Raw genomic sequence first — 22,734 nt, 5'->3', positions numbered from 1 at the left:
GACAGTATCTCACCCTGCCTTAGCTCTCACCCCTGCACCTCTTTCTTTGTATTCCTCTCGCCCTCTCCCGGCCTCGCCAGCATCTCTCCTCCCCCCGCTGGCTTCGACCTCCCCCAGCCTCCCATCTTCAGCTCAGTCTCCTCCCCCTGGCTCCTCTCCCCTCCCCTCAGCCTCACCCCACTCCCTGCCAGCATCCCCCGGTTTCTTTCCGCCCTGGGGGTCTCTGTGCCTCTCATCCTCCTCTCTACTTGCCTCCTCCCTCATCGCAGGTTGAGCAGGCACCCATCCTTTTCTGCCCAGGCATCCCCGCCCCCCAACGCTATCACCGCCACTGTCTCTTCTTCCTCGTCTTCTCCTCTCCCCACCCTCTCCTCTCCTCTCTTCTCCCTGCCCCTTTAAATCTGCCTGGCCCAGCCTCCCCCGTGATGCTGGGATGGAGCAAACATTGATTTGCGCTGGGATGGAATCAGAATTTTGATTTTTTTTTCCTCTCCCAACCATAAGAAGAAGAAAATAATAAAAACACCCCCTCTTGATAGCCCCCTCTCTCTTCCCATCCAGCTCCCAGCTCCTCTTCCTGACCTCCAGACAAGGCAGATTTTTTTTCCCTACACTATTCTCATCTCCCCCTACCCCTGCCACTACCTCGCGCGCCCCCCACTGCCTGCTCCTCCGGCTGAGGAGAGAGGGGACTCTCCTGCGGCTCCCCCACCTGGGCTCTCCGGGTTGGAGCAGTCTCTCCGGAAGGGGAGGGGGCTTGTCTTGCCTGGGCGAGGTGGGAGTGGAGGTATCCTGCCATGGATGCTGTGCCTGGGAGGCAGCCTGAGCCCCAGTCCACATGGTGAGTAACCTGCCCCCTCCCTTCTTCCCGTCTGCCCATCCGCACCCTCGCCTTTCCCCTGCAGAGCCTCCCCCATCCTTTCCCCCACCAAACCCTCTGCCCACCTTGCTCCGATCTCCCCGCTAGGTTTTCAACCCACCCACACCCCCGACCTTTGCCAGGGAAGCCAAAGAACCGGGGTAGAGGGGTCCTGACAGCAGCCAGGGAAGCGGGTGGCTTACGATTCTGCCCAGCCCCCCCTCAGGACCCCCCCTCTCAGGACCCCCCCCGCAACTGTCATCCTCACTCGGCGCTTTGGGGTTCCAGGTTGGAGCAGTGGCGCTGCTGCCTGGGGTTAGGACCCCAAGCCCTGGGAGGGGCCCTCTACAAGAACGGAGTATGGGGGAGCCCCGTGCCTCCAAAGCTTGGGAGATGCTGGAAGATGCTGCTGAAGGGTGGGGGGTTGGGGGGCGGTGCTGAGGCTCCGGAGCCACTGGGCCAGGGAGCGACGGGCAAAGAGGAGGGGCCTCGCTCGCCACTTCCCCCCTCTTTCTCCGCAGCCACTCAGGATGAGGGTCCGGCCCTGCCTGCCCGCGCTGGGCGCCCCCTGCCTGGCCCCGGTCTAACTGCCCCCGCCCCCAGGCCTCGCCCGGCTCCCAGGCCCCCAGCCGGCTTCTCCAGCCCCAGGATGCGCTGAGCCACCGGGGGGCTGAGGCCGCGCCAACTACATGCATGTCCCCCGGGGGCAAGTTCGACTTTGACGACGGGGGCTGCTACGTGGGGGGCTGGGAGGCGGGGCGGGCACATGGCTACGGCGTGTGCACGGGGCCCGGCGCCCAGGGCGAGTACAGCGGCTGCTGGGCGCAGGGCTTCGAGTCACTGGGCGTCTTCACGGGGCCCGGCGGACACAGCTACCAGGGCCACTGGCAGCAGGGCAAGCGCGAAGGGCTGGGCGTGGAGCGCAAGAGCCGCTGGACGTACCGCGGCGAGTGGCTGGGCGGGCTGAAGGGGCGCAGCGGTGTGTGGGAGAGCGTGTCCGGCCTGCGCTACGCCGGGCTCTGGAAGGACGGCTTCCAGGACGGCTACGGCACCGAGACCTACTCCGACGGAGGTGCGGGGCCCTGTCCACTACTGTCTGTCTGCTCGTCCGCGTGCGCCTCCCCGCTGGCCTGCCCCGCGTATGCCTTCCCCAGCCATACAATCCCCGGTGCCCCGCTGTTATCCTACACGCCTTCCCTATCAATATGCGCCCCTGCGCCCATCTTTCTGCCCTCTCCTCCCATCATCACACACGCCTTCCTTATTTGTCTGTCCCCTGCCTGATTTTCCCTCTCCCCAATCTGCCTGCCCTCACCCCTTCCCTGTCTGCCTGAGCCTCACACCCCGCATCTACCTAACCCTCACACACACCCTGTCTGCCTGTCCCACACACCTCCCCTCTCCACCTGCCTGTCCCTAACACCTCTGCTCTGCCTGTCCCCTCACATTTCCTCAGTCAGCCCCTGACAGTTCTCTTTGCTTGTCATATGCCATCTACACACCCCCGTCAACCTGTCCTCACACCCTCTGGACTGTCTGTCCTTCACACACCCCAGCCTGTCTGTCCCTCCCCCTTTCCCCTGTCTACCTGCACGGCCCTAATCCACGGATCTCCCACTCCCTGCCTGTCTTCCCTCTGCTCTTCCACACCTTCCGACCCCACCTGGCCTGTCCCCGGCTCCTAGTGCCCTTCCCCGACCTCCACGCCAGTTGCCCCCACCTCTCCCACGCGACTCTTAGGCTTCCAGGGGCGCATGGGGCTGGGGGTGGCAAGGAGCGGCGGGTCCTGACTCTTTCTCTCCCTCCTACCCCGCCCCGCGCAGGCACCTACCAGGGCCAGTGGCAGGCTGGGAAGCGCCACGGCTACGGGGTGCGCCAGAGTGTGCCCTACCATCAGGCGGCGCTGCTGCGCTCGCCCCGCCGCACCTCCCTGGACTCGGGCCACAGCGATCCCCCGACGCCGCCCCCGCCCCTGCCCCTGACCGGCGACGAAGGAGGCAGCCCGGCCTCCGGCTCCCGGGGAGGCTTCGTGCTGGCCGGGCCTGGGGATGCTGACAGCGCGGCCTGCCGAAAGCGCACCCCCGCGGCCGGCGGGTTCTTCCGCCGCTCGCTGCTGCTCAGCGGGCTTCGGGCGGGCGGGCGCCGAAGCTCCTTGGGCAGCAAGAGGGGCTCCCTGCGCAGCGAGGTGAGCAGCGAGGTGGGCAGCACGGGACCCCCAGGCTCCGAGGCCAGTGGGCCCCCGGCCCCGGCGCCGCCCGCCCTCATCGAGGGCTCGGCCACTGAGGTGTATGCGGGCGAATGGCGCGCCGACCGGCGCAGCGGCTACGGCGTGAGCCAGCGCTCCAACGGGCTGCGCTACGAGGGCGAGTGGCTGGGCAACCGGCGGCACGGCTACGGGCGCACCACCCGCCCCGACGGCTCCCGCGAGGAGGGCAAGTACAAGCGCAACCGGCTGGTGCACGGGGGGCGCGTGCGCAGCCTTCTTCCTCTGGCCCTTCGGCGGGGCAAAGTCAAGGAGAAGGTGGACAGGGCCGTCGAGGGCGCCCGTCGAGCCGTGAGCGCTGCCCGCCAGCGCCAGGAGATCGCCGCTGCCAGGTGGGCACCCGGTGCAGAGGCCGTAGCGGGGTTAAGGGGAGAAGGTACCCTGGGGATAAGGAAGGGGGCGGTGCCTAAAGGAGGACCAAGACACAAGGCCTAGGGCCCGGTGGGTAAGAGCAGGCCTAGGGCCAGGCATTTGTAGCCCTGGGTATTTGAGGTGTTTATATCTGAGGCTACAGGTGGACGTGGGTGTAACTGTGGGTGGCTGGGTATTTGAGGAAAGCCCTGTTAGACTGTAAGCGTGTCTCAGTGTCTTTTGTGGGGATGTGTGTCGTTGTGTGTGGGAGTAGCAATGAGCGCTGCCTTGTGCCGGCCCAGGAAACCTCTTGGAACTCAGACATGTCACTAGTCTTCCTCTTCTTGTAGCTGATCCGGCCTCCAGGACTCTGCTGCTGGGAGCAGCAGCCCCCAGCAGAGAGACAGGGAGCGTACATTCGTAACCACATCCAAGCCAGCCCACAGTCTGCTATCATTTCAGCCTTAGGCCTTGGGAAGGTCTAGTTTGTACAGCTGATCTATCCACCTGAAAAGATAGTGCCTCTCAGCTTTATCTCTTCTGCCTCCCTTAACCCAACGGATAAAGGTTGAAGGGGAGGAGACTTGCCTATAAATGAAATTTTCTTTCTGCAAATCAGATTACATTTCATGCATCAGGAACCTCATTATCTAAAGCAGTGCAGTCCAGTAGGAATATAATGTAAGCCTAGTACATAATTTTGAATCTTCTAGTGGCTGTATGAAAAAATTACGAAGAAACAAATGAAATTAATTTAAATAATATATTTTTATTTAACCCAATATATCCAAAATATTATCATTTCAACCTAAAATCAATATGAAATAATTAAGGAGAGATTTTACATACCCCCCCATTTTTCTTAAGTCTTTGAAATCTAATATGTATTTTGCACTTAGAGTACATCATTCAATTTAGACTCGCCACATTTTAAGTGCTTAATAGCTGCATATGGCTTGTGACTAAAGAAAACCAAAAATCTATTTGTAAGGAGTTCATAAGCCCCTGATTTATACAATTTACACATAGGAATTTTTAGATATTGGTTTTTCTTTAAAAGGGAGGGCACAGTTGAAGGATCTTGTTTGAATTTGAGAGTGTTTCAGAGGATGAAAAGTCAAGATATGTCCAAATGTGCTTCAGTGAGTTTGTAAAATGGATGACAAGGGGTGTGTGTGTGTGTGTGTGTGTGTGTGTGTGTGAGTAAACAGGTCATATCCAGAGTAGATGCCTGAACCAGAGAATGCCTATCTGTAGATATATCCGAGTGTCTGGATGGTTAGAGTCCAGGGCCTTAAGCCAGGGAAGGGGGAGGGCAGAGCACCAGGGAGCAGTTCAGGCTGGATGGGGAGTGGGCATGTGCAGGAAAAACTGATCTCAGTAGCCAGAAAGATCAGGCAGTGGGAGGAGGCTGGTTGGTCTCCCCAGCAACAGGCCTGGCAAACCTGATTGGCTGCTGGTTGCCATGGAAACAGCAGGGCCCCAGCAGTAGGTGCCTCTGCCAGGTAGCCTGAGCCTGGCCTGATGCCTGAGCACTGACTGGGTCTACTGGCTAGGATTTGATCAACCATACCCTCCAAAGTCAAAAATACAGGACCTTGTCAATGTTGCAGTTTCTTGGCTGCCAACAGAACTCAATGCAACCCAAAACTGGGATCCTCATCCCCTGCCTTAAACTCTGAGACCAGCTCAGTTTCAGGACAGGGCTAGGCATATAGATCCTGAAAGCCCTAAGACAGAAGAGCAGGGTTATCTGAGATCCCTCCAAGCAGGTTCTAAAGGTCTTGACCCACCAGGTTTGAGGGGAGGAGGCTGACCATATCTCCCAAGGTATATAGAGAGGAAGTAGACCTAAGGTGACAGGGGACACCATGACCCTTCTCCCTACCCCCATACCCAGATTGCTTTCTTAGACCAGATACAACAGGCCCAGGGCCAGAGGGAGTCATGGGTCTTGATGCATTCAAGCCCCTGGCAAGTATATCTGATTACCTCTACCTCTGATCCTTTACGCCCCACCTTCAGTCAAGATTACAGAACTAATTTAGTAACTACAAGGCATCGGGGTGGGATAGGGAGGGTTGGAGGGAGCAAGAGGGAGGAGATATGGGGATATGTATATGTATAGCTGATTCACTTTGTGATACAGCAGAAACTAACGCACCATTGTAAAGCAATTATACTCCAATAAAGATGTTAAATAATAATAGTAATTACAAGGCATCTATGATTAAAGCGGAAGGTAAAAGGGAAGGGAAAATTGAGGAAACATCTGACATCAGATGGAGAATTGAGAAAAAACAGAGGGGAAAGGATTGATAATGCTTCAAGGTTACCTGTAACTAAGGAGCAGAGCAGGGTTGAAGGGGGGTTGTGGAAGGGAGATTAAGAGCTCGCCTCTTAGAAGGTGTAATCACAATGGTGAGAAAGCATGCATGTTAGCAGGGAGAGGGAATAGATAGTAGCAGAAAGGGGAGACCCACCCTTACTCCAGTTCCAGAGCTCAGAAATGAGGAAATGGGGCGGGGGGCAGTGGCAGTGATCGGGGGCAGGGAGAACGATGTGATAACAGAAGTGGCTGAAGAAAACAAGATGTAAAATTCTCATAACAAGAGGTAGCAACACAGCAAAGAGGCATAGCTTGTGAGCACCAAGCAGGTGCAGCCGCAGAGAGATGTGCTAAGAGAGTGAGGCCTCATTTGTCACTGGGAGGGAGCAGGACAGGGATGGAATAACAGAGTTGAGGGCGGTGGGGAGGGCCTGGCCCTGCAGCTGGAGGAAGGGAAGTGTTACTACTGGATGGAATGGTGGAGGGAGTGAGAGAGGAGCAGGAAGGTGTGATGACAGCAAGCTCGGCCCAGATCTAGGGGAGGAAACCGAAGGCCGGCTGCCCTGCCCGGGAAGTGGAGCAGCTCGCAGAGTGTGAGCAAGGGTGAGGAGTCCAGAGGTGAGCTCAGATCTGGGGGGTGTGATGAAGTGGGGACCTGGGCCAAGGGACTGGAGTAGGTCTGTTAAGACAGTGTCCCTGGAACCCAACAGGGCAGCAGACGCCCTTCTAAAGGCAGTGGCAGCCAGCAGCGTCGCCGAGAAGGCTGTGGAGGCAGCTCGAATGGCCAAACTGATAGCCCAGGACCTGCAGCCCATGTTGGAGGCCCCAGGTGAGGCGTGGGCAGCCTGGGGCGGGCCCGGGGGAGGGGGTGGCTTCCTGGGGAGCTGGGGGGCCTGGGCATGGAGAAAGGGGAAGGGAATCCCTGCAGGGGACTGGGGCGGGAAAGGCCAGGGTATGAGGATCTAAGGGGACAGGGGGTGGGGACCAGACCCAGTTGTTTGAGGAGCAAAGTAGGAATTTATGAAATAGGGTCATAGGACTAGGGGGTTGGGGTCTGGCAATGAGAGGCTGTAAACCTGGGGGTACCAGAGTCCTGGGAGGCGCCCAGGCAGGGGGATAAAGCTGTAGCTTCTGCAGCCCAAGACCAGTTCGTCCCCTCTGATTCTTAGCTATCCCTGCCCCAGGCCGCAGACCCAGGCAGGACTCAGAAGGTTCTGACACAGAGCCCTTGGATGAGGACAGCCCTGGGGTGTACGAAAATGGACTGACCCCCTCAGAGGGCTCCCCTGAACTGCCCAGCAGCCCTGCCTCCTCCCGCCAACCCTGGCGACCCCCTGCCTGCCGGAGCCCACTGCCTTCTGGAGGGGACCGAGGTCCCTTCTCCAGCCCCAAAGCTTGGCCTGAGGAGTGGGGGGGCCCCGGTGAGCAGGCAGAAGAACTAGCTGGCTATGAGGCAGAAGATGAGGCTGGGCTGCAGGGACCAGAGCCCAGAGATGGCTCCCCACTCCTCGGAGGCTGCAGCGACAGTTCCGGAAGTCTTCGGGAGGAGGAAGGGGAGGATGAAGAGCCCTTGCTCCAGATGAGGACCCCAGGGCGCTCGGAGCCGGAGCCCGCGGCCTTGCCAGTCCTGAGGGGCCTGTCCTCGAGGGGTCCTGACGCCGGGTGCCTGATGGAAGACGCTGAGGAGGCTGCTGCGTCCGAGAGGCCCGCCCGGCCGGTGAGAGGCCCTCCCCTCCCCGACTCTGCCCTGTGCCCTCGGAGTCTCCCACCCTTCCTGGTCCCTCTTATCAAGGCCTGGCCTCTCATCCTTTCCAGACTTCTCTCTGATCCCCTGAGGGGCTTTGATTTGCACTTAGCTTCCTTTTTGCCTGCCCAGTCTTGGACTATATCCCACCTCGAAAAAATAGAGAATTTGCAAGCTGGAAGGAACCTTAGAGACCTTCACGTCCAACTCCCTCATTTGACACACGGGAGGACTGAGGCACTTACAGTAACTCACCAAGGTTACGAATAATTAACAGTACAGCCAGAACATCTTTGCCTGCTCTCCTTTCATATCATTTCCGGCTCCTGGTTTCCTACTCCACCTCCACCCCCACCTCCACACTTTCTCTCTTTGGTGCCCAGAAATAAAAAAGGAAAAGCTTGTTCCCTCCCTACCCTGACTCTCCCTCCCTCTCCTGGGAAGAAGAGAAATAGGGAAGAAGGCAGAAAACTGGGAGGGGTGGAGTTTCCCCAGTACCCTCCACTCTGATTGGACTCCAGGCCTTCTCCTGTTTCCTAGCAACCACATCCTCACCCCTTCATCCCCTCTCTGCTTCACTGCAGTAAAGGCTGCTGCTGCCAACATCTGATACTAAGGCCAGGCACCTTCTGCCTGGGCCACGTGCTGCAGGGAGGGGAGTGGAAGGAGAAGGGAGGATGGGCTGACTTGAGGGAGCCAGAGGGAAGGTGGGGCCCTGCCTGGGAGCAGAGGAATGTTTTCCAATCCAAAGCAAAGGTTGGAGATTTCCCTGGTCTGGCCTCTGAGGAGAGGTGCCTGGGACCCTTCTGCTTTGCCACCTCAGCCAGGGCAGGAAGGTGGGACCCGTCGCTGGACCCGGTCCTCAGGCACTGAGACTGCATTTTCCCCCATCTCTCTAGGGAGCTGCCAACCCGTTGGTGGTGGGAGCCGTGGCCCTCCTGGACCTCAGCCTGGCATTCCTGTTCTCCCAGCTCCTCACCTGAGGCTCCTGCCTGGCCTAGTTCTGGCTTTGGTTTGCTGCCTCTTCACTCCTCTGACCTGCCTTTTTCTCTTTTCTTCCTCCTGGTTGTTTTTTCTCTTTTCTTTCTCTTCTCCCTTCCCTTTCTTTTCTGTCCCCCTCTGGTTTTCTCTCTTGTTTTTCTTTCCCTCTCTCCTTTCAGATTCTCTCATTCCTTCTGGCTCTGTCTCCGTCTTCCTCACTCCCTTCCCCACCCACCCCTTCTCTCTCCCTTCTCTCCTCTCTCTAGATTGTTTACATATGAAGGGCTTTTCTCGCTCAGAGTCGCTCTCTTCTCTGAGACACACAATTCTAAGTCAGACCATTGCCCCACACCCTCCCTGCCTTTTCTTTAGATCTGAACTTGGATGAGGGTTGGGGTTTGGTGTCCTGAGGAGTCTCCCAGAAGCTGAGCAGAAAGGAAGGAGAAAATGGTGAAGGGGTATACTCTATACGGGAGAAGACTGTATCCTGGGCGAGGCACGGGCCGTGCTGCTGTGACTCCCTGACCCAAGGGGCCTGGCGTCCCTCTGAGGCCTAGTGCTAAAGCTGGAGGGGGTGCAGCCTCCATCTCTGACGTTGGAGGATCCTACCTCACCTCCAAGCACTGAGCTAGGTTCTTGCCGAGCTCCATCCTTCCCTGAAGGAGATGAGGGGAATGAAAAGTAGAATGGCTCCCCAGCATCTTCTCCCTCTTTCTTTCCTCAACAGCCAGCCCCTCATCCAACCCCCTAGGGTGGCATGCCATGTCAAGAGCAACGTGTAAAGGAAAGAAAATGTCCAATGCGGCCAAGCCCACCCTCTCCCACCTTTCTCTCTCCCCCTAAAAGTTTGTTTGGTTGGTCTGGACTCACGTGTGGCCTTTGATTAAATTTCTAAGGGACCTGAAGGAGGCATTTCTACTGCAGAGGGTTAGAGGCACCTGAGCAAGGACCCCACTCCCCAACTCTGGCAGTAGTGGCTGGGAAGGCATTTCTGGAGAACAAACCAGACAAGCCAATAAGAATTCACAGGGCAGCTGAAGCTGTTTAGTAGTCCCTAAGTGGGTTATATCCCTTCCCCCATCATATCAGAATCTTGTGAAATGGGAAACCAACAGAAGGAGGGGATCAAAGGAAGCCAGTCTCTCACACACTTTCCAGGCACAGCAGAGGTGAGAGTCAAACCCGGGCGAGAGGTGGATGGAGAGCCCTGTTTGAGGTTGTGGCTGATCCCTGGTACTAGCTTTTCCCCTGGGGGCAGGAAGCCCTAGGAAGAGGGTACTGTAGGGTCCCCAGAGGATCTTTCCTCCCTCCCCTGCATGAGGCAGAGGCAAGCTGCCTGCCAACCCCCTCCCTCAAGGAATGGCCTTGCCTGGGAATGCCCACCACACACAAACTCTTCTTTTTTTCTAGTCAAACTCTGTTTACTCCTTGGCCTGCCTCCCTCTTCCTCCCCTCTCAACCTTTACTTCTAATTTGTATTTCATGGAATTTGGGATTGAAGTTAAACTACAACAGTGCCACCAACACCAAGTCTTGCAGGAAAAAAAATATACAAAGAAATTTAACAAAAAAAAAATATATTAATAAAAAATTTCAAAAAAAGGGGGGGGAAATTGTCCTCTCCTTTGGGTGTGATGGCTTCAAACCAAGCTCTCAGAGGCTCTCCGGGTAAAGGAGCCCTCTTGGGGACCCCCAGGCCTGTTATTACACTCTCGCCGGCCCTAAATAGTTAAGTGTTCTTTCCCCTCAACTCCAAACCAGGAAGGCCTGAGCTAGAGGATTCAAGACTGCTCTGCTGGTCGGCTCAGGAGGGGCGGGGTCCCGTGATGGGGGCGGGGAGAGGGAAGGACCAGACCAAGTCCCAACGCTCGACGGGGCTAGTACCAGGAAGCGCTGTGGGGAGAGGAGCGGAGTTGAGACTGAAGCCAGGTGAGGCTGGCGTTAGGGCTGGCGTCCTGGTGTGGGGAAGCTGAGGCCGCCTGAGAAGTGAACGGCGGTTCCGGAGGAAGAAACAGCGCTGGGCTCTAGAAGGAAGGGAATGGCTAACCTAGAGATGGGAAACCAGGTGTACACTGAGGGAAAAGAGGTGGGGCGGGGGGGGGGGTGGGGAATAGGTGGGGTTCCGGCGCATGCTCGGTAGCAACGGGCGTGGAGTGGGGCGGGGACGCATGCGTAGTGGAGGTCTCCTCCCGCGGTGAGGAGGGGGCGTAATTTGGGGACCCGCGTGGGGAAAGGGCTCAGTTTTAGGGTAGCGGTGGGACCCAAGCCCTCAGGAACTTGGTACAGGGCAAGCCTGTGCAGAAAGGCCAGACGCTTCCAGCCAGAGGGTTAAAGCCCTCTCCGGTCCCGGGCTTTGCCCCGCAGGATGGTGGCGTCCTCGTCCTCGCTGAAGCTTCAGGATCTAATCCAGGAGATTCGTGAGGCCAAGACCCAGGCCCAGGAGCGGGAGGTGATCCAAAAGGAGTGCGCCCACATCCGGGCCTCCTTCCGCGATGGGGACCCTCTGCACAGGCACCGCCAGCTGACCAAACTGCTCTACGTCCACCTGTTAGGCTACCCCGCCCACTTTGGACAGGTACCGGGCAGGGACGCCTCCCTTCTAAGTTTGATGAGAGGAGCTAGTGGAGCACCGTCTCGGACCCCCTCACCTATTTGTGCCCCGATTTCTTTATTCTACAAAGCTTCTGAGCCCTCAGAGTATGCACCGCAGGCCTCCTTCCGCAGTATAACCCAAACTGGTCATCAGCTGGGCTGAACCCTTCATTCTCTGGCCAGCGCCATTCAGGGCACTTCCTCCTCTCTTCCCATCCTCCTGTTAACTTGAAACTACCCACTAACTGAATCTCCTAGACCTCTCTTCTTGTTGACGGGAGGGTCATGGGATATGCTGCCCTCACAGATTAATCTGGTGTAAAGGAGGAAGATGGAAAAGGGACGTTAGTGCCTCTGGTTTCACCCCTGCCCCTTCCTGGTCTGACCCCTTCCCTGTAGATGGAGTGCCTGAAACTGATCGCCTCCCCCAGGTTCACAGACAAGAGGGTGGGCTACCTGGGGGCCATGCTTCTACTGGATGAGAGGCAGGATGCCCACCTGCTCATTACCAACAGCATCAAGAAGTGAGAGAGTTCTGGGAAGCGCTTGGAATCAGGGAGATGGGAGAGTGGGGAACTTGGAAATCCCAGGGGGTTGCCTGCTGTAGGTACTGGGAAGGGCTGGGTTTTTCAGAGGCTTGACTGACCGTCCTCCCAAAACTGTGCAGTGACCTGAGCCAAGGGATTCAGGCTGTACAAGGCCTGGCCCTGTGCACTCTGAGTGCCACGGGCTCTGCTGAGATGTGCCGGGACTTGGCCACTGAGGTGGAGAAACTGCTCCTGCAGCCTAGCGCCTATGTGCGCAAGAAGGTGAGATGGTAGGTTCTAGGCACTTGCGCCTCCAGAAACTGTCCCCTGTCTGCCACGTGGCAGAGGTGTGGAGGGCAGTCCATCCCGGCAGACCCCTGCCCCTTCTGAGACCCCTGACCTCTGCAGGCTGTTCTGACTGCAGTGCACATGATCCGGAAGGCCCCTGAGCTCTCCGACATCTTCCTCCCACCCTGTGCCCAACTGCTTCATGAACACCACCACGGTAAGGCCATGGGGCTCCTCGTCCCCTGCCTCAGCTCTGGCTGTGGACAGAAGGGAGACGCGGGATGGGAACAGCAGCTCCTAGGAGAAGGGTAGCACGTACACACAAAAACACGCACGCAGTAGACTCCCCTGTGCTCCGGCCCACAACTCACTTCCCCCACCCTGACCCAGGCATCCTGCTGGGCACCATCACGCTGATCACGGAACTCTGCGAACGAAGCCCTGCGGCCCTCAAGCACTTTCGAAAGGTGGGCTGGCGAAGGGGCGGGCCCCGGGCCAGGAAGAAAAGGGCAGTAGGGTTGGAATGGGGCTGAAGATTGAGAGGATTAGGAAGAATGCTCAGACCAGGCGCTGCCCTCTCTCCAGATGGTGCCCCAGCTGGTACACATCCTCCGGACTGTGGTGACGACGGGATACTCCAAAGAACACAGCATATCTGGAGTCAGCGACCCCTTCCTGCAGGTGGGCTGACCCTTCCCTGCTATATCCCTAGAACAAAAAGCTTAGTAAGCCCATGGCTAGTGGTCACTTCCCAGAGAACACTTGGGCTCAGTCAGTGTCTTGGGCGGGAGGGTGGCAGGCACCAGGTTCTCCCAGGACCATTGTGGGGAGGGGGATGCCTGAAGGCCAGAAAATCCAGTTTGGTAACAATACGTTTAAAAAGCCTGTCCTCAAATCCCCTGGCCTCACACACCTCTGAACCCCTCCCAGGGCCCAAGGGACCAGTGGAGGTGGGGGGAGGGCCAGGGAGGTTCTCGGGAACCAGCCAAACCCCTCACAACGCTCTCCTCAGTGCTGGACTTTTCTCCTCAGCCCCACGACTCCTTCCCCTAAGAACCACCCCCCCAACCTTTAACCCAATTTCAGGTCCAGATACTTCGTCTGCTTCGGATTCTGGGCCGGAACCACGAGGAGAGCAGTGAGACCATGAATGACTTGCTGGCCCAGGTGGGGGTGGGGTTGCCAGTTAAGTGTGTTGCTCTGTGATCCCACTGGCCCTGCGCATCCCTCACATGACCACTCACCATGCGGTGGCCATATGATAACATCTCCATTTCCCTCTGGACCGGGATCTCCCTGAGGACAGGGACACAGTCTGTCTCAGTGCAGTAGCCCCTGGCACATAGCGGGAGTTCAGGGAACCTTGTTAGCTGTTTGAGGGATGGTATGATGGAGACCTTTCAGAGACCTGAGGAGAGGACGGAGCCCCTTAGAATTCATCTTCTCTCGCATCCACACAGGTAGCCACGAACACAGACACCAGCCGAAATGCGGGCAACGCGGTCCTGTTTGAGACGGTGCTCACCATCATGGACATTCGCTCTGCAGCAGGCCTGCGGGTACCCTCCCGTATGCCCCTCTCCCCTGGGGCCCCTCCCACCTGCCCCAGCCAGGCAGAAAGGTCCTGTTCACTGGTTTCTCCTCCCCACCCTGGTCATCCTGTGCCACGCAGTCCCCACTCCTGAATGAGCAGGTTGCTCCTTCCCTGACTGTCCCCAACCTCTGCCTCTGTAGGTTCTAGCTGTCAACATTCTTGGCCGCTTCCTGCTCAACACTGACAGGAACATTAGGTAATAGGCCCAGGTGTCTGGCTGGGCTGTGTCACTGAGCCCTGGGTCCTCTGCCCTCCTTCTTCCAGAGTCTCCGGATTCACCAGCCTCTTATTCCTATACCCAGGGCAGGACGGGGTGGGGGAGGGCTGATGGCCATGGCATGACAGGGCCTCTCCTGCTCTGGCCAGGTACGTAGCCCTGACGTCCTTGCTGAGGCTGGTGCAGTCTGATCACAGTGCTGTGCAGCGGCACCGCCCCACCGTGGTGGAATGTCTACGGGAACCTGATGGCTCCCTCAGCCGGTGAGCGGGACAGAGGAACGAGAGGGCAGGGCAGAGGGCCCAGCACCTGGTGGCCAAGACCCAGGCCAGCTCAGAGCAGCTGGAGAAAGGGGACTAAGGAGGCAGGTGCCTGGGGAAGGGGGGACCTGAGGCATGTCATAGGGTGACCTGGGTTACCTTGTATAAACACACATCTCTCCTGCCAGGCGGGCCTTGGAACTGAGCCTGGCTCTGGTGAATAGCTCCAACGTGCAAGCCATGATACAGGAGCTGCAGGGTTTTCTGGAGTCCTGCCCCCCTGATCTACAGGCCGACTGTGCCTCAGGCATCCTGCTGGCAGCAGAGAGGTGAGGGGATGGGTGCCCAGGAGGCAGAGAGGGTGGAATCCAGGGACCGTCAGCACCAGGACTGAAGAGCCATATGTCCCCTAGGTTTGCCCCAACCAAGCGGTGGCACATAGACACCACCCTACGTGTGCTGACGACGGTGAGGCAGGGGCTGGACTGAGAGCTGGGCGGGAGCATGCAGGGTTCACCACACTGACTCAGCCACATTCACCCCTCCAGGCAGGCACCCATGTGCGCGATGACGCAGTGGCCAGCCTGACCCAACTGATTGGGGGCGCCCAGGAGCTCCATGCCTACTCTGTGCGCCGTCTCTACAGCGCCCTGGCTGAAGACATCTCCCAGGTACTGCTCCCACCACCAGGCCTGGGGCTGCCCAGCGCTTCCTGGGCCACCTGCTCCACATATCTGATTCCCAACTGTTTTTCCCTCAGGGTCACAGCTCTCTACTTAGCAGGGGAGACACTCAAAGCCAGAGCCCCGTTGGTAGTTAGGACACCTGGACTTCTGTCCTGGCTTTGACACCTACTGTCTGTGCAACCACAGATGACTCATTTACCTTCCTGCTAGGTCTCCTCCGCATTCTACCCTGCCTATCTCCCGGAGCTGCCTTGATCAAATGAGATAGATAAAAGCTCTTTCTGCATGTATTAGGTTTTGCTTTTTTTTTTTTTTTTTTAATGTGGGATCTTAGTTCCCAACCAGGGATCGAACCCGTGCCCCCTGCATTGGAAGCATGGCATCTTAACCACTGGACTGCCAGGGAAGTCCCCCATAAGTGTTTTTTTTTTTTTGGCTGCATTGGGTCTTTGTTGCTGCACATGGGCTTTCTCTCTAGTTGCAGCGAGCAGGGGCTACTCTTCGTTGCGGGGTGTGGCTTCTCATTGCGGTGGCTTCTCTTGTTGTGGAGCAGGGCTCTAGGGCGCACAGGCTTCCATAGTTGTGGCACGCGGGCTCAGTAGTTGTGGCTCATGGGCTGTAGAGCGCAGGCTCAGTAGTTGTGGCGCACGGGCTCAGTTGCTCTGGGGCATGTGGGATCTTCCCGGGCCAGGGCTCGAACCCATGTCCCCTGCATTGGCATGCAGATTCTTAACCGGTGCGCCACCAGGGAAGTCCCCGGTTTTATTACTACCTTGAATGCTGAGTGAAATCACAGATGCCAACCAGCATAGCCCCCTTTCCATATTACTTTAGTAGGCTAGGCAGAAACCACCCACCCCTTCCTCAAGGGAGGACCCCCCCGTCACTTCTCCCCATCCTTGCTGCACCCCTTGTGGTTAGGCCATGTAGGTTTGTTTTTGTTTTGGCATTACTTTCTGAATTTTATTCTAGGATATTTTTTTAAATTGAAATATAGTTGATTTACAATATTGTGTTAGTTTTAGGTACACAACAAAGTGATTGAGTTATACATACATATTTTAAGATTACTTTCCATTATAGGTTATTACAAGATATTGAATATAGTTCCCTGTGCTATACAGTAAATCCTTGCTTATTTATTTTACATATAGTAGTTTGTATCTGTTAATCCCATACTCCTTATTTATCCTTCCCAGTCCCCCTTCCCCTTTGGTAACCATAAGTTTGTTTTCTATGTCTGTGAGTCTGTTTCTGTTTTGTATATAGATTCATTTTTATTACTTTTTAGATTCCACATACAAGTGATATCATACAATGTTTGTCTTTCTATGTCTGGCTTAATTTAGTACGATAATCTGTAGGTCCATCCTAGGCCATGTAGTTCTGAAACTTGGCCACCAGAGGGCAGAGGAAGCCTAGGAGCCAGGACAGAGCTGGGAGCAAATTAACAAAACTGCTCATAACTGCTCCCAGTGCTGAGGCCCCTCCCTTTCCCCACCCCTCCAAACTCCACCATCTCTGCACTGCCTAAAGGATGTCACGGGGTCTGGAAGTGACCCAGGCCCATCATGTTTCTCATCCCATGCAGCAACCGCTGGTGCAGGCGGCAACCTGGTGCATCGGGGAATACGGGGACCTCCTGCTGGAAGGGAGCTGTGAGGAAACTGAGCCCCTGCAGGTAGGTCCTGCGTTGGGGATACACTGAGGAGGGACATATCAGGGGAGGCAGGGCTGGCCCCAGGGTCACTCCCTGTGTCCCCCTGGAAGGTGGAGGAAGAGGAGGTGTTGGCACTGCTGGAAAGGGTGCTGCAGTCCCATATGTCCCTGCCGGCCACCCGAGGATATGCCCTCACAGCCCTCGTGAAGCTCAGCACCCGGCTCCGTGGGGACAAGTAAGAGTGGGTCCCAACCCCTCCCACAGAGCCTCTTCTTGGTGCCTCCATTGAGAGATGTCCCTTCACTGTGCCCCCCAGTTTCTGAGTTTCTGTCCAGGCCCACACCCCGATCCCCACTCCTCCGTCCTTAGCTTCTTCCTTTTATTTTTTCTTTTTGCGATATGCGGGCCTTTCACTGTTGTGGCCTTTCCCGCTGCGGAGCACAGGCTCTGGACACGCAGGCCCAGCGGCCATGGCCCACGGGCCCAGCTGCTCCGCGGCATGCGGGATCTTCCCGGACCGGGGCACGAACCCGCGTCCCCTGCATTGGCAGGCGGACTCTCAACCACTGCGCCACCAGGGAAGCCCAGCTTCTTCCTTTTGAGCCAAGAATCATGGGTATCTCCGTGGTCTGTGGGGCCTCTTCCTTTCTTGCCGCATCCTAAAGGTGAAGGGCATGGTAGACGACCCTTCCCACTCACGCACCACCCTGCGGCCCAGCCGCATCCGCCAGGTTGTGTCCATCTACAGGAGCTGCCTGGACGTGGAGTTGCAGCAGCGGGCGGTGGAGTATAACACCCTCTTCCAGAAGTATGACCACATGAGGTGTGCGCGCCACTCTGCCGCAGTGTGGGACCCAACCCCTGGCCCGCTCCCCACTGTCCCTTTCTGGGTGCAGGGGTCTCATCCTCACCTGTGTCCTTCCTCATCCAGTCAGAGCCTCCTACTCACAGTTCACTGAAGCTAAGTGGGCTTCCCACCATCCTTGTGCATCTGAAGGCCAGCAAGACTGTGCCGCCTGAGGAAATCAGAGGGGCCCTTCTGACCCACCATGTGCCCAGGACTCCCCATGTTCTTACCCCTCCTCCCACGTGCCTCTCATGCAAAGCCCAGGGTCTACCCAGAGGGATACACCTGCATTCCATTCTCCCAGGGCTGCCATCCTGGAAAAGATACCTCTTGTGGAGCGAGGTGGCTCTCAGGTTGATGAGGAAGCAAAGGAAAGCAAAGAAACAGCCCAGCTTTCAGAAGCAGCCCCTGTCCCCACAGAACCCCAGGTGAGGAGGCCGGGAGTCCCAGGGGGAAGAGCATGGTCCAGCTTCCATACCCAGCCCTGACACTTCTGCCCTCTCCCCCAGGCCTCAAAGCTCTTGGATCTGTTAGATCTCCTGGATGGCCCTTCTGGGGACGCCCAGCACCCTCGCCCTCTGGATCCCACCCCAGGAAGCGCTTTGATACACCTACTCAACCTTCCCTGTGCTCCCCCACCCCCTGGTAAGCCTCAGCAAAGGGGAGATGTCTTAAAGAAGGGGCGGTGGAAATAGGCTGCTTCCCCTTCTAAGCCAAGGACTGAGGTTGGTACCCTCTTCCCTGCTGTGTACCCCCATCACATCCCCATCTTAGTAAAAGGCTTCACTACATCATGCCAGTCTCCTCCTGGACACCCTCCAGTATCTTCCCTTTGTTCCAGATTTCTTACCCTGGCCTGAGGGCCCTGCTTCCTCCCTGCCCACCTCACATGCTTTCCCACTACCCGCTCCACTGGCCCCCTCTCAGCTCCTCAGGCCCTCTCACCTCAAGCCCTTGGCGTTCCTATTCTTTTCACATGGAATGTCCTTTCCCCAGCACATCAAAATGACTGGCTCATTCTCAATCTTCAGGCCTCAGCTAAACTGTCAGATGCCTTCCCCTACCTCTCCTATTTCAGTTAGTTCCCCCCAGTTATCCTGGCATAGTTTGTTTCCTTCAGAGCACCAATTACAGTCTGTGATTATCTTTCTTGTTTATTGTTTCTCTCCCCCTGACTAGGCTGTAAGCTCCATCAGCGGCCGCGCCTTATCCACTCTGTCACTAGCATCTCGAGCAGGGCCCTGCACCCAATGGGTGCTCGTTTAATTTTTATTGAATGAGTGAACCGTTATCTTCAGCCCATACGCTGAGCCACTTCTTTCTCCCTGCTGTAGCTCCCATCCCAAATCTCAAAGTGTTTGAGCGTGAAGGACTACAGCTGGATCTTTCTTTCGTTCGACCCCCTGGAACCCCTACTTTGCTGTTAATCACTGTCACTGCCACCAACACCTCGGGGGGTGATGTCACCCACTTCATCTGCCAGGCCGCTGTGCCAAAGGTTTGTAGAAGACTGGGATTCAGAGGTAGCCTCGGTACTCTAGGAGAAAATGCCACTAAGTAGAGGAGGTGGGTGGGGGAGAGGATGAGATGAGAAGGGAGTGACTTGCAGAGACAGGCACTTGGGGAGTTATGGGAAGAGGGTTTAAAACTATTGGGTGTGGAGGGGTTACCTGAGCCCAGCCAGCTCCCTGCGGTGTGCTCCATCCAACCTCCTGTGTTCAGAGTTTCCAGCTGCAGCTACAGGCTCCCAGTGGGGACACAGTTCCAGCTCAGGGTGGCCTTCCGATGACCCAGCTCCTCAGAATCCTCAATCCTAAGAAGGTGAGCTCCAGGAGCCGCTCGAAGCTAAGACCCAGTGAACGGGGGAGTCATTGGCGCTTACCCTGGTCTGTGCTCTCCTATTCCTAGGCCCCCTTGCGGCTGAAACTGCGCCTCACCTACAACCACTTTGGCCAGTCGGTGCAGGAAATCTTTGAGGTGAACAACTTGCCTGTGGAGGCATGGCAGTAACTCGGCCTCCACTCACAGCCTGAAACCCTCCCGTGTCCCCAAGCCCAGGGGAGCCGCTATCTGAGGACAGCCAGCAGGTGGCACTCTGGTCCTGTACTTGCCACTGGGGTGGGGGGGGCTGCCCCCAACCCTACAAATAGTGAAAGCCCAATAAAGCCTGAGGGGGGAAGCCATATTTGAGGTAGAAAACGTATGTGAATCACAGCCAGGGAAGAGCCTTCTTACACAGGAAGTAGGTATCTTGCCCTAAGCCTTTGGAACTGGTTTAAACAAAGTAAGGTTTTCTTTCTACCCCTTTCCAGGTTGGGGGGCAAATGTGCCCCTAAACTTCCACAGGAGGCACTCTACCCTCTGGGCCAGAGCAAGGCACAGGGGCAACATCAAACCAGAATTTCTAGATTTCTAACAGGGACTCCCACCCATTTCCCCAGCCTTCTGCTATTCCCCATACCCCAGGGCAGGGAAATCCCTGCTGCCTCCCCTCATCTCTAACTCAGCTGTAAGGCGGTTTAGGAGCCGCTGGCAGAATCAATGGCATCGACCAAGGGAGGGAGGGTGGCAAGGGATTTTCCTGTGCTTAACTACTGATCACGGCTAAGTGGAAATCCTATAAACACGAGCGGAAATCAATGGAGGCTGCTTAGCGGCCAGGGGAGAGGGGCGGCCCACAGATTGCATCTGACGGATGAGGGAGAGGGGGCAGCCAGGGAGGGCTCCAGGAAGGATAGCTGAGGGTAGGGGGAAGGAACAGGCGGAGCTGGAGAGAGAGGATTCACTGTGGGAAGGGAAGCCAGAGAGGAAGAGGCACAGTGAGCCCAGGAATGAACCTCATTCGACCCGGAGCTTTCTTCCCCATCGGGCAAGTGACACCCTAGCCCAGTGTCACGTCTGGTCCTTCCAGTCCCCTAAGGCTTCTCTTTGGAGCTGTACACTTCTAGCAGGCGCTGATAGTCCTGAGGCCGGAAGCGCTGTAGGTACACAATCAGCTTGGCAGGTGCCGTCTCCTGCGCCAGCACACCTACAGGCAAAAGGAGAATGAGCAGAGAACCAGACAGAGCCGAAAATGCTTTGACTCTCCCTGCCCACGCAGCTGGACCCCAAAGTTGTTTCCAAGGCAGCACTGGGATTCCGAACGCCGTCCAACCAGCTTCTCTAACTCCAACCAGCTTCTCTAACTCGCCAGCCCACTCCCTGATTAGCTTAGGGAAGCGGGGCCTAAGAGGGCCACTTGAGGCAGGAGTGGGCCTGGGAAGCCAAGCATGAGCCTCTCCTCCAGCAAGAAGTGGTGAAAGGCACTCAGGCACCATGAAGACAGAGGGTGCCTCAACAGCGACTCACTTCAATTACTGCGTCTGCCCCCCAATCAAGATTAAAGCCTGTCCAGCCAGGCCAAAGCTCATTAGCTTGGTAATGAAGCACATGCAGAGATGCACACAGAGAGAGAAACCAAGGGATGTAGGAAGAAGAGACACAGCTACAGCCATGGGGTGGGATTCACGGGGAATTCTAGCCTGTGTGCTGTGGAGTCACAATAAGCCAGTGTCTGAATGTTAGTGCCTGGCAGCATGCCGGGCAGATAGCAGGGAACTCGCTGTGGGTTTGCTGGGGAGGCAAGAGCAGCATTCCAGGGCTGTAAGGCCCGATGGCATGCACGACACTATACTCCTGTGGATGAACTGTGTACAAGGGAGCTAAGCCTGGGAATGGAAAAACGAATCTGCTAACGTTTGCCCCGCTGTCACATAGACACAACGTTCTCGCCTTTTACTCAAGCCAATAGGACAAATTAAATGAGGATTTAGTTGTAAAAGTGAGAGGACAGGAGTTGGGGGAAGGAAGGATGGATGGAAAGATGGAAGAGGAGAACTGACAAAGAGAACTGAAGGACACTTGCAGTGACTAGAAGTATGAGAACTACATGAGACAACGACTGGGATGGATTAGAGACACATGGAATGATTCAATCCAGGTTAGACAACTATTGCAAAAGAGGAAACCGGATTTGATAGAGCCCTAAGCAAACCGGGTCCTCTATAAAATTGCTAAAGTAATTCCCCAGAAATAGCCTCGAGACCCTCCCCACTAACTGGCCCAGCGGGTACACCCAGAAGAGGAGCAAGGGAAGCACAGAAGGGCCTGTCTCCCTCACCAAGCATGCTGCTGAGGCTGTGGATCTTCTCTAGGGCAGCTGGGACTTCGGCCTCCTCTTGCACCAGGGCCTCTACCTCACCCACAGCGTAGCCAAAGTCAGCTGTATCCAGGTCCACCCTGAGCGGCCGCTCCTCTTCATCAGCTCCGCGCGGCACCAGTTTCCAGGCACTACGCTTAGTAACGAAACTAGCTACTTCCTGCAGCCCCAGCGGGCCCAGCACAGCAGCCACGCCTCCAGCCCCCGGGACTTCAGCCCTCAGCACCTCACAGAGCTGGGCCACAACTGCAGGCTCAGCTGTGAGTTCCATGTACTTAGTGTGGGGTCCTGAGACACTTGCTGCTCCGGGACATTTGAGCTCCCATCCACTGCCCTCTCGCTGTCGGAGCCAGTAGTCAGCCCGCATGAGGCTCAGCTCAGGGGTGTCATAGTAGCTGTCTCGGAAAGTGACTCGGCGCTCCAGGGTACCCCCCAACTCCTGCAGCCGCTCCTCTGTGCCAGGGCCGGGAACGAACTTTCGCTCCACTTCAATCAGGCCCTGGGCCATGCTACCTGCAATCAGTCAATCAACAAACATTGGCTGAGCTCCCAAAGACCCCTACCCCCGGAAGAAGTTAGGAAGCGCACACACTGCCGCAGGGCTCTCTGTTGGGGGCCCTTCCTCCCTGCCTCTGTGATGGATGGCCCCTTCTTGTCTCTGATGTTCTAAGGTTCAGCAATAGGGATAAGTCTCCAGTTAGACCCCTTCCACTGCTGAAAATGCCCTCAATCCAAAGGGCTCTCTAGAAAGCAGGTGTAGCGGGTAGCGGGTGTCCTTTCAACGCGCCCGCTAGACACCATGCTACCCCGGGAGGACGGCGGCTCACTGCCGGTGGCGACCCCGCCCGATCCCCCCACAGCAACGGCCAGCGGAGCCTCGGGTCTCACCTCAAAGCCCCAGGATCTCCCTCTCGCGGGACCTGGAGAAGGGGGAAGGGAGCCCACGCCACGCCCGCGAGGAATGCCGGGAGCAGTTCCTGGCCCCGGACCTCGGCCCGGTTCTTTGCACACCCGGGAGATCCCGGCACGAGCGGCCATATTAGGCCCGCTGTGGCGAAGCCGACGGCAGGCCGGGGCCCGAGAAGCCTGTTAGCTTATGGGAGGCCGCAACCTCCGCGGTGGGCCGAGAGAGAGGCCATCTCCCTGCGCTCTGCTTCTCTTCCCAGACCCCTGCCTCTCTCGGGGGTGGGGTCGGCCCGGCTCTCAGGCCGCCGGCTGAGTCGGCACCCTGGGGCCCGGGTGCATGATGGGAGATGTAGTTCCAAAGGGAGACTTTGCTTTCTTGCCCCACCCGTCGCTATGGTGACAGGAAAGCTGCGATTAACGCCCGCGGGTCTC

General features: G+C 57.0%; 3 protein-coding genes across 7 annotated transcripts; 2 read left to right on the top strand and 1 right to left on the bottom strand.

Annotated features, from left to right (window-relative positions):
- Positions 1–1,439: 1,439 nt before the first annotated feature.
- Positions 1,440–8,769, top strand: JPH4 (junctophilin 4). Its single transcript, XM_022553479.3, has 5 exons — positions 1,440–1,931; positions 2,683–3,454; positions 6,513–6,631; positions 6,987–7,519; positions 8,446–8,769. The coding sequence occupies exons 1-5, from the start codon at positions 1,553–1,555 to the stop codon at positions 8,527–8,529; spliced, it is 1,887 nt and encodes a 628-aa protein (XP_022409187.1). The 5' UTR covers positions 1,440–1,552; the 3' UTR covers positions 8,530–8,769.
- A 1,582-nt stretch (positions 8,770–10,351) lies between these two features.
- Positions 10,352–19,306, top strand: AP1G2 (adaptor related protein complex 1 subunit gamma 2). Of its 4 annotated transcripts, none has more exons than XM_022553474.3 (22): positions 10,352–10,456; positions 10,892–11,102; positions 11,519–11,643; positions 11,787–11,928; positions 12,055–12,151; positions 12,325–12,401; positions 12,520–12,615; positions 13,021–13,101; positions 13,395–13,493; positions 13,669–13,724; positions 13,895–14,008; positions 14,194–14,334; positions 14,419–14,473; positions 14,554–14,676; positions 16,283–16,372; positions 16,462–16,586; positions 17,100–17,174; positions 17,503–17,626; positions 17,708–17,843; positions 18,533–18,696; positions 18,921–19,019; positions 19,107–19,306. In XM_022553474.3, the coding sequence occupies exons 2-22, from the start codon at positions 10,893–10,895 to the stop codon at positions 19,206–19,208; spliced, it is 2,331 nt and encodes a 776-aa protein (XP_022409182.1). In that variant the 5' UTR covers positions 10,352–10,456; position 10,892; the 3' UTR covers positions 19,209–19,306. The 4 variants fall into 4 exon arrangements, with proteins under 4 accessions (XP_022409182.1, XP_022409181.1, XP_089763598.1 ...); XM_022553473.3 differs by having other exon boundaries at positions 17,070–17,174; XM_089907472.1 differs by lacking the exons at positions 11,519–11,643; positions 11,787–11,928 and having other exon boundaries at positions 17,070–17,174.
- Positions 14,987–22,635, bottom strand: THTPA (thiamine triphosphatase). Of its 2 annotated transcripts, XR_002641936.3 has the most exons (4): positions 22,285–22,635; positions 21,358–21,909; positions 20,036–20,226; positions 14,987–19,043 (listed from the first exon to the last, which is right to left on the bottom strand). XR_002641936.3 is itself a non-coding variant. In XM_022553480.3 (3 exons), exons 2-3 carry the CDS (start codon positions 21,902–21,904, stop codon positions 20,114–20,116), a joined length of 660 nt encoding a protein of 219 aa, XP_022409188.1. In that variant the 5' UTR covers positions 21,905–21,909; positions 22,285–22,635; the 3' UTR covers positions 14,987–20,113. The 2 variants fall into 2 exon arrangements, 1 of the variants encoding a protein (XP_022409188.1); XM_022553480.3 differs by having other exon boundaries at positions 14,987–20,226.
- Positions 22,636–22,734: the final 99 nt, after the last annotated feature.

This window comes from Delphinapterus leucas, chromosome 2 (genome assembly GCF_059928025.1).
Source record: "Delphinapterus leucas isolate spDelLeu-1000000601 "Yukka" chromosome 2, BTC_Dleu_Yukka2, whole genome shotgun sequence".
Classification (NCBI taxonomy): domain Eukaryota; kingdom Metazoa; phylum Chordata; class Mammalia; order Artiodactyla; family Monodontidae; genus Delphinapterus; species Delphinapterus leucas.
Note: the sequence above shows the minus strand (reverse complement) of the source record. Positions and strands in the feature narration are given on the sequence as shown.